The sequence below is a fragment of the Ornithodoros turicata genome, unplaced genomic scaffold (genome assembly GCF_037126465.1).
Source record: "Ornithodoros turicata isolate Travis unplaced genomic scaffold, ASM3712646v1 Chromosome21, whole genome shotgun sequence".
NCBI lineage: Eukaryota > Metazoa > Arthropoda > Arachnida > Ixodida > Argasidae > Ornithodoros > Ornithodoros turicata.
In genome coordinates this window covers 2,201,898-2,212,371 of record NW_026999337.1, presented here as the reverse complement: position 1 = coordinate 2,212,371, position 10,474 = coordinate 2,201,898, and the positions used below count along the sequence as shown (strand labels likewise).

The window sequence follows — 10,474 nt, the reverse complement described above, 5'->3', positions numbered from 1 at the left end:
GTCCATTAATATTAAAGTGATCTCACCTACAACATCTACCAGAAAGTTTACAGACTCCCTCTCGCGACACACGTAGGAATATCAGAACTCACGGCCGTGTTACAGATTGAAAACCAACAGACAAAAATTGGAAAAGTCTAGCACTCGCATGTGAATAAGATCAGTGTTTAAAGAGACTGAAACATTCAAATAATTTCTTTTACTAAAACACATTTCGGACTAAGTTCGTCCTTCTTCAGATACATTACAGACATACACACTTGGTACAGATATTTATGCTGATGTACAGAAAAGAAAGGGGACAAAGAAGGTGGTGAGGACTGAGGAGGAAATACAAACTCTTGTTAGAGGGGATTCAGGGCACGAAAAAAATAATACCAAATAAGGCACACAAGCTTTGCGTACTTGAATTTTCTGGTACAATAATTCTATCTGCGTAACGTAAAAGGTATATGTCGTAAAAGGTAAAAAGAACTAGCTTGTAGTTACTTATAATAACCGATTGCAATATGCAGTTGCCATGCTTGGTAAAGCTTATGGACCATGTAGCCCACAAGAAAATCTTGTAACAGAGGGTTATGAAAGAGCCTGAAGCTGCTGCGAAGTTCAATGCGCAATTCATTGCGAAGTGCAATTCATACACGAGACTACGGGGTATTCGCCCTTCTTTCTTCTGTATGGACAGGAGCCTACACTGCCGATCGACGTCACATTGTAACTGCCGCAGCCAGCAGCTTCTAACGAAGAGGTCAAGCGGCGTTGGGAAACGGCGAGAGACCTGGTGGGGCAGTGAGAGAGAGAAGAGCGCAACACACGAATGCGGACAGGTACAACGAACATCGACGGGCTCAGACCTTTTCCCCTGGCGACCTCGTGTACCTAAAGATGCCCACAACGAAACGTGGGAAGACAAGCAAGTTCCTCCACCCCCTACCGTGACCCATTTCGTATCACGAGGCAGACAGCCGAGAACGACTGGGAGATTGAAAATCGGAATGGGAAGAAGGACATCGTGAATGTGATTCGCCTAAAACGGTATATAACACGGGACGAGGACCTGCAGGCTCCGGAACAGCCACGGATCAACGAAGACATCGTGGCCGCGGACGATGCATCACGCTGTACGGCCAGTGGAGTGGGCTGCGGCGGCGACACGCAGGAGGTAACCCGCACGCATGCCCACATGCCAGTATTGCGCCAGTACACGCCACAGTATTGGGATGTTCTCCTTTCTTCCTTCCTGGTTTACTGCTATCACTCGTATGTTCATTTATAAACGCAGTGATCAATAAAGCAATATTTACAACCTTTGATGTCTGTAGAATGAATTTTACTGCGTAGTGGCTGTCTGGATACCCCAAAGGATATATGGCAGACTTCTATTGTGCATGAGAGGTATACTGCTGGAGATCAGGCAGCGTTCACGCCCAAACCATCCAGTGTACCTATGTCATGATGGGAGGCATTCAATGCTGCCCACAAGCACCTGAACTGAAAGTGAGAGCTTCATCTCATAAACATACACATGGTCAGACAGCACCTACCGCATCACACGTCAAAAAGTCAAAAACCTTTTGTATGCTTCAGAAGGAAAGTTTTCCCTTATGGCATGTACAGCACATGCTTCGAGGACTTTTCTGCAGTGCTTTCCAAATGGTCCCCAGAGCCACCTGGTAAACTGATTTTAGGCAACGTACTGAAACTTCCTGCATGTACCATGTGCAGCGTAAAAATATGATATGTAGGTTTACCGATAACAAACCGAAGGCATTCGTGAATGAACTTACTTGTTCACCTCGCTGTTCCTGATGAGGGCGTAGTCGTCGCTTCCTCTCACGTAGCAGTAGGACACCTGGAGCACCTCAGTCTCCAGCCACAATATTTCAAAGTACAGATTTCTTGAAATGTAACCGCTGTGCTGCTTCAGTAACGTCTCATTTCGCGGCAACAAAGGTCACGATGAAAGTGAAAGTCAGTTTATTAACATATAATTTACATTGTTACAATCAGGTCAGCAGGACAAGACCGCGAAGGTGTCCTCCATATAATAAAACTATATATAAAAAATTCATGATCATATTTCATTGTGGGAACACTATATTACCGATTTACACATGTGCACATACATTTAAAAAATAGAGAAATGAGAAAAGGACAAACAAAAATAAGAAATGCAAATGCAAAACCAACTCTGGTTAGAACAGCGTACATGCCGCGTCACCTTGTATTTGAAACTGTGTATTGAGTTAGTCTGTCGCACATCTAACGGTAATTTATTCCACGCCTTAGCACCCGCGAAGGAGTTTAATGGTAATGCAATTATAGAAGAGTGACACAAACGATTTTCAAATTTTTAAGTTAGAACAGCAAGTTTTATCTCTAAAAGTTGGAAAATGGTCTTAACTGACAGTAAAGAAAACGCAAATGTTACCGACGTCAGCGGATGTAAAGATAGAACAGATCTTAACGCCCTCTTTTGTGCAAATGCAAATCTCTGCCGTCGGCATCGCCAGGCATTAGCCACAGGGACACCTGGACTGAAGGAGCAATACCAAATTTCCGATGTGAGGCCCTCAACAATTTTCATTACACGCGAAGACTGTTTCCCACGCGGCCAGGTGACGACGATGACGGAAATTCGTCCTCAAGCGGTAACCGCATACGACGAATTCTCGACGATAAAACGGTCACCGTCACCGTTTTTCCGGTGAGCCGACGCGAGCAACTTCACCGATTTCTCGACGACAGCGATGGACAGAAAAATTCGGCGAAGAGCGGAAGCGGCCGCTCGACAGCACCGGCAGGTGGTGGTGGTGGTGGTGATGTTGAAAGGGCTTGCCGTTGTCGGCCTCACGTAGACAGCACCGGCAGCACTGACAGTTCGGCTCGACGGCAGCCAATAAGGACCGCTCCACGCGCTGTCGTTCCACGAGCGGACGTGCCGGACTAGTGGCGGGCATTTCGGATGCCTGTATGGCTAACCTGGGAAGTGGGAAGGATGCTGTCGTCCGCTCGCTGCTGTCTGAGGGCGCTTTTGTAGCGCTTGCTTCGCGAATATGCTTTGACCGCAAGGACTTCTTCTGTGTGCCACTATAACTTTTCTATGTGTAGGAAAATATTTATTAATTAATTTGAAGTCAAAATTTAACACGGAGTAACGAAACGCCCGCTAGTGGAAATCTGTGCATGCGGTTCATCCCGCCGGTTTTCCGTCGAGTTGTCATGCCGGTAGAGAAGTTGGCCGTTTTTCGGTCGAGAATTCGTCGTATGCGGTTAGCGCTTCAGTCGACGATTCTGCGGATGGCATCGTGTCATGCTGTGTCCTCGTAAGAACAGACATTTTGCCGGCACGACTGCTAGACTATCCGAAGATCGAAGGCATTCAGGATTGGTAAATTCGACATCACACGGCGTGTACCCCCAAAACGCCATTACGGTTCCGCCACAGACCGGGACGCCGATGAGAAAGGCGAGACTAGCCGTAGCCGACACGAGCCAATCCACTGTTGTTGCATTGGGAGTACTCAGCCTCGCGCTAGAATGCAATCTGTGAAATTCGATTACTCAAAGAAAACGGGGATTCGACAAGAAATATTTCGTAACTGAGATGTACTCTTCCTAAGCTTTCATAAAATCATAAGGGTACCCTGGGTTGAGATTCACTTTACAGTTCCGTTAAGTACGCTGTACCGAAACACAGAAGTTCGGATAACCTAACGTGTGATAGTCATTTGTACAGTCTTCTTAACATTGATTCGAACTGGTTGGCAATGTACTAATTATATAGAGAGTCAACATCATTCTGCATCAGGACACAATCGGCATGGGACTCCACCTGCCCAAACAGCTTAATATCGTCGTCATACAAGAATATTTTTGAGTGATTAATAGAGGGTCTCAGCAGACCGTTGATAACCTGGCTTGCGTCGAACCGTATCAACCGGAACCAATCAGTGGATAAGATTCGGAGTCACACGCGATCTTATTTCTGTCTGAATACAGTTGAGTAAGTCATTTACACATATGAGAAAAAATAACGAACCTAGGACGAGCGCTTGAGGTACCATAGGTATAACTAAAGATTTTTAGGATACTCAAGTTCCCCACTTAATCTGTTGTGTAATCTGCTGCCAAAAATCATACTCTTCAGGGCATTTGAGAGAGTGAAAGCGAAAGTAAAATCCTCATTGCCCATGTATGGTTTTCGATGGATAACCGTGAACTTTACCGTTAGGGAGACCCGTTTGTTTTTCTTTCTTTTTTTTCTGGCTACATTACTGCTGCTAGATTACAAGTTTTGTCTTCCGTAGCGTGCATTAAGTGCATGGCTTTGCTGTGGTTCGTCACGAGCCCCCGCGCGATGAGTAATCGTGTCGTTGCTTTGAAATATCGGCATACGGAAACGGTTTCCTGCAGGTAGATCGCTTGGAAATGGCATGCCACCAGTGCCACTGTTTGGAGCTACCGTGAAGCTAGTGTTCCGACCGGAATTAATGGCAGCATGCAAGACTCAGAATCTTATCGGCTGACTGGCAAAAACGGGAAAACGTTATATGTTGACTGGGTGAAGCAGACGCGGTATCCTACAGGTCTCCCGATACCAGTACAAAAAAACTCACTAATGAATAGTATGTTCAGTTCAGCATCGGCCCCTTAGACGAGCGAAGATATAAAAAACGCTCTAAGTAGAAGAAGGAAGAAGAAAGCTTGTTTCTTCATGGAACTACGATGCGTGATCGTCTCACTGAGGACAGCCGTATTCACTTCCATGATAATTGCCTTGATTGAGTGTAACGCATCGCTATATGGCGTGGATGTCGCATGGGAGATCCAACGACGACATGGTCGCTGCTCTAAAACGTAGGATTTTATTTCGTATATTGTATTGTATTCCGCACTGTTGTCTGTGTACTGTGTGTGAAAAGTGGTTTATAGCGCCCGGTAGATTTTCAACTTACTCACCTCGATATTTAAGGACACGAATACGTCTTGAAGTAAAAAAAGGGCTCGTTTACTATATCAAACGAGCCTTTATTTGATCGTTACTCTGCCTACTCTGACATGAAGGCTAAGTGTATTACAGCTCCAATTTCGACACATTGGCAGTGACGTGTTTTCAGGTTCAGTAACAAAATGTGCACTACTTGCAGATGTGATGTGATGCATTTGTAATATCTTCCCGACTCATTCCAGGCAATGGCCTGATTAGAAGTGACAGGGTGTTCCACGCCATGTCAGCTGTAGATCGAGGTCACTATACGAGGTACATTCCGTATCAGGATACGCCAGTGTATATCGGCTATGGCGTTACAATCAGTGCTCCAAAAATGGTAAGATTTAAGCGGATGTGTATACGTCTTTTTTTTAAATCGAAACAGCTTCACGCGTGGTCTTTGCAACAGCACGCCATAGCCCTCGAGTACCTTGTGGATTATCTTCATGAAGGCGCCAGGGCACTGGACGTCGGGTCAGGCAGCGGGTACTTGACTGCTTGTATGGCTGTGATGGTAAGCTACAGAATCCCGGGTATCCCCACAGCCCAGAGAGCTTTGTTTTTTGTTGGAAAGCATGTCAGACGTACACAAAGAGCGAGATCCCATGACGCGGTTGAGGACGTGAGGCGAAGCGTTGACTAACGACATGCGAAGAATGTTAAAACAAAGTTTTCTCGTTCGTGGAACAACATCTACCGATATTTATCGATCCAAGCTTCTCCCTCACCTGACAGCATGAGTCTCGGAACCCCTTTTGATGAAAGCGTGAGTCTATGTGGTAAGTTTTGGCTCAATTCGTGCTTTTCTCTCATCCTACTTGTGTTATCTTAAAACTTTTACGCGAGAGTTTTCAGTTGAAACATCGTATTAGCGCGGTGACGACAAGTTTGCTTTGTTTTGCCACTATTTTTCTACACTTTCGACGTTTCCTCAATTGGTCTCTGACTAGCTGTACAGGTGCTAGCTATCTCGAGGTTCAGGTAGCAGTTGTCACCAGAGCCTTTGTGGACATCACTACTAATACAGTGTTGCTAACACACACTCAAGCAATTGGCATATGATCTGAAAAAGTACCTTAACGTACAATGTGGAGAATAATTACATATTGAAGTGGTCTATTACAAAGTCCAAGGGTTGTTTTTCGCGTTTATGTGCCGGAAGTGACGCGTTCCCATTCTCACCTGCCGAATGACTCCTTTCCCTTTACAGACATGCGTGTAACTCGCACAGAGTTATGCATGCACGTGACACTATGTTGGAGGTACGGTCAAAACAAGAAGTAGAACCACCAAGACAACAAGAAATGCAGCATACAGAAGGATAAATGAAGCATTATGTGTCTTTGATACAAGCAATTATGCGTACTCTGCTGTTGCTGTTGAAATTGAAATTGTTTGTGTTTCGCTCGTAAAATGGCAACGGGAACACTATTAGGAGATAACTTAGTCACGTTACATCCCCCTAAGCCAACCATCGTGCACAATGCCGTTCAATCGTCTCACTTGTTGAAAACTGGAGGTGAACACCTTGCTTTGGATACTCAATGCGGAGTACATCAATTACATTCTATTCTATGTAAGAGAGTGAAGACACACAGAAACATAAAATAATATAAAAATAGCGCAGTCCTCGCGTTTCCAACAAATCAGGAGAGACGACGACATCGTTCTGGACGATGGTCGGCTCGAACGACGTTATGGGCAACCTTGTGCAAGTTCTCTTAGCGTCTCTTATGTCTGTCCTTTGAATTGCGCTATCCCATCCCTTATGAGCTATGACATACAGACTAGCCCAAGTTTCCACCCTTGTCTGGCGAAGTTGTATTTAAAACGTGCAAGACTACCGTGCCTAGCATACCCTTTGCCTTTCCGAAATGTTTCAGGTGGGAGCGACCGGTACAGTCGTTGGAATCGATCACATCCCCGAGTTGGTTCATCACTCCATAGAGAACATCAAAGCTGACCAGCCGGGATTTATTGAGTCTGGCAGAATAAAGATGATTGGTAAGTCCCTCGTTCTGCCATTACGCTTTCTTTGAAAACCTCGCATGCATTTAGTTGGCGACGGAAGGAAAGGAAATGCTGAGGAGGCCCCCTACAACGCTATACATGTTGGAGCTGCAGCACCTGAAATACCTTCTCAGGTACGCTTAGCACCTGAGTCCAAGTGAGCGATTTAATTTTCCGGACATATTTCTAGGGCCAGGCACCGTGTGTCCTAACTTTTGTAGAGCCACGTGGCAGTCTCACTACCACGTGGTCACCAGACTGCGAGTGCCGTACGCGGAAATTGTGTAATCACTACAGTAACGATGCGGAGCAATAAGGAAATATATATGATACGAGATTGCACAAAGGATTACAAAACATTTCAATAAGCCGTCGCATTTAAAGTGACAGTCCGGTCGAAACCATGTGTCTGGGAAACGCCGTTGTATGATTTCCACTACTACTCAGAACCATCGTACAAAATATTTCAGAAGGCCGCAGCGAGCTCTCGCGTAAGTGCATGAGGGCAAAGCCACACGTGACTTGCGCATGCCCGTTTGCGCTCTGGATGGTTGTTGCGTGCTAGCATTTGCCCATTATGATGATTTCGTGTAGCAATCACACGTTATGCAGAGTAAAATGCAGAGTAGCGTCAATGTAAACATCTCTCTGCGCTCCCAGCAACGGCGCAGTCCTGCGCCCCACTGTGTCCATTGGGGATGTCACGCTCACGTGACGGATGACGTACATAGAGTATCCTTGGAGCAAGGAGTATACGAGGGAGAAAAACGAAACCTGGTGTCTTCAGAGTAGTTTCTATTCGGTGTCTCGAAAACCGCGCCATTTTGTGAGCTGAAAGCTTTTCACACAGAATGTAAGCTTCTTGGAAAAAGTCAAGTTCCGGTTTTCCCGGACTGTCCGTTTAAAGGCATTTGGCAGCCTGGACCACCTGGTACGAAAGTAGGATGACAACAAATGCAGACGCTGTATACGATGTTTTACGTAACTTGAAGAAATAATTAATCAGAAATGTGCATTATAGGATGCGTTTCTATGCTTTAGATTTTTTTAGTAAAAAAGCTACGAGAACGCTTTGCAGTCGAGCTATAAGGCCAGGCGGACACCCTCTTGAAGAGCGCATGTAACTATACGGGATGACTAATTACCTAAAGTTAAGAAAAAGAAAAAAACACGAATTAAGGAATTTCAGGCCAAGGGCACATTGCAGAATGGGAGACATTTCTTGTTGAAAGACCTTATAGCTTTTAGAAAGCCTCCAAATGAACACAAGCTACGAAATATCCACCGCCGAATCTCATTATGCAAGTGAGCCGAAACAAAAATCGCGCGTCTCCGGGGCGTATGACCGATGGAGGCTTCTTTGGGCCGCCAAACGGTTGCTCTGGCGAGCGGATCAGCACCAATCATTTCGGTCTCTCCAAAGCACGTGGCCCTCCGACGTGAAGTGCCGGCGCGGCAACGGCGGCGTGATTGGCACGGTTTCGGTTCGTTTCCGTAGCTAAATTCGGCAACGGATATTGCAACGCACATGCCGTTTCATGATTTTTTTTCTTTTTTTTTTCTAAACGGAATTACTCTCAATCAGGATTCTCCCATTCTGCAATGTGTCCTTCGCACGAAATCCCCTAATTAAAGAGTTAATTAACTAGACGTCTTGTAGTCCTTGCTCTCTCTTCAAAAGGATATCCGACTGGCCGTACAACTCTACTGCAAAAGGGAAATATATGCTCATCTCCCAGTTTTTTTAGATAAAAACCAGTAACTGTTAAAAAACACACTGTATAGGGATGAAACCAATGGGATTGTTTTGCGGTCGTCTTGCGCAATGCAGGATTTTTATAGGTTCTCCATTCGTCATTAATCAGTCAAGATTAATTATACACGATTAATACCAATTTGAGAGCCAAGGAAAAAATGGGCAAGTCCGAGACATTGAGTCTTTTGCAATCGAGTACTTCTTACGCAATTCTTTCTAGGCTAAAAAAAGAAAAAGAAAAGAGGAAGATATCACGTGACAATCGGGATCAGCTGGCAATAAACTGTGCCACGATCCGAGCACCTTCATACGTGCTATGAACGAACGATGGCCCCTTCTTCATTCAGCCAGGCTATCAGCGCATCTCGTTCACTCAATACAATACAGAAAATATCCTAATTTGCGCGAGGCGACAACCAACCAAATCGCGTTCGCTTCGCCCTCGTGCAATGCACCAGGCTCGAGTTACGTGAAACGCCCGGTGTACTGTGGTGCATCCAGTGACAATAAAGGTAGCACGAAGTTCTTGTTGCCAGTTTATTTTGTATTTCTGCACCAAACAGGTGGGGATGATGCATCTGTCGCTAGGTTAAACTATTTTAGCTTACATGTAGCAAGACCCCCCCCCCCTCCCTTCTCCTTCCTGCTATCCTCTGTCCATCTGTCCACACCTGTACGCTGCTCACAGTCATAGTTGCTTCGCGGCGCTAACACGGAATTTAAAAAAAAGTCGCTGGGTACTGTGATAAGGTGTCATGTGCCATAAAATTATGGTTCCCTGAGTGTGATTGTGTCACTCCCGCTGCAACCCTGTACGTGTGATATTTTCCTCAGCTGATCGAGCAATTGAAGGTTGGTGGGCGTCTACTTTGTCCCGTGGGTCATCAGGGCTGCAGTCAAGTAATGAACCAGGTGGACAAGTTACAGAACGGCTCCATCCAGACGTCGCAACTCATGGACGTCCTCTTTGTGCCCTTGACAGACAAGGAGAGTCAGTGGCCCTGTAGCGGTTCATCGAGATACCGGTAAATCATATATCAGTGTAACTAAGTTCAGAATATCACCGTGCAGTTTTCTGATGTATGTTGTCCAACTGCTCTTTCAGACCAGGTACAGACGCTGTCTAACAGGAACTACGACGCCTCCGTCTGCTTGGCGTCCTACGCCGGGAATGCGGACCAATGCTTATTATTTATCAATCATAGTAAATACAAATGTAACAATACAGCTTTCCTCAAGTATCAGTCGTCACGTGTTTGCCTTCGCGCTTATGCTTGAGGTTTACATGAGCGCTTGAGCCTCCCATGATGGCTCCACATACGAAGCGCTTCCTGCGTGGAATTCGATCTATCCAGTGAGAGGTTAGTAGCACCTTGTCTTCCGCCTAACGCAAATGGCGCCCAAAGCACGGCTGGTGTTTCTGCGCATGAGGAAATAAACAGGGTTGCACCCGGGCGCAGGCTTGTGACAGGCCAAACGCGTGCCATCCAACTGTGGCTTTCAGATGTGGATTTACCCTGCTACGAACCTTCGCGCGGGTCACTGGCTGGACCTCAGCTTATTTGCTTGTGCGCAGAAGCACCAATTGCGTTGTCTTTTGTGACATTTGCGTTAGGCAGACGACGAGGTTATACTAACCACTCACTGGAGAGATCGGATTCCAGCTGGAAGCACTTCGCGTGTGGCGCCATCAACTATACGTTCAGGTTCACCTT

The 10,474-nt window shown here is 45.8% G+C and overlaps 1 protein-coding gene across 1 annotated transcript; it reads left to right on the top strand.

The window, feature by feature from the left end:
• The first annotated feature begins 4,705 nt into the window (after positions 1-4,705).
• LOC135373104 (protein-L-isoaspartate(D-aspartate) O-methyltransferase-like) lies at positions 4,706-10,000 on the top strand. Its single transcript, XM_064606379.1, has 7 exons — positions 4,706-4,860; positions 5,194-5,330; positions 5,403-5,507; positions 6,877-6,997; positions 7,052-7,137; positions 9,594-9,784; positions 9,865-10,000. The coding sequence occupies exons 1-7, from the start codon at positions 4,806-4,808 to the stop codon at positions 9,884-9,886; spliced, it is 717 nt and encodes a 238-aa protein (XP_064462449.1). The 5' UTR covers positions 4,706-4,805; the 3' UTR covers positions 9,887-10,000.
• The last annotated feature ends 474 nt before the right edge of the window (positions 10,001-10,474 follow it).

Coding starts and splice junctions, on each gene's coding strand:
- LOC135373104 (XM_064606379.1), top strand. CDS start 4,806: ATGGCGTGGATGTCGCATGGGAGATCCAACGACGACATGGTCGCTGCT. Junction 4,861..5,193: donor CATGGTCGCTGCTCTAAAAC/GTAGGATTTTAT, acceptor GACTCATTCCAG/GCAATGGCCTGATTAGAAGT. Junction 5,331..5,402: donor CAATCAGTGCTCCAAAAATG/GTAAGATTTAAG, acceptor TCTTTGCAACAG/CACGCCATAGCCCTCGAGTA.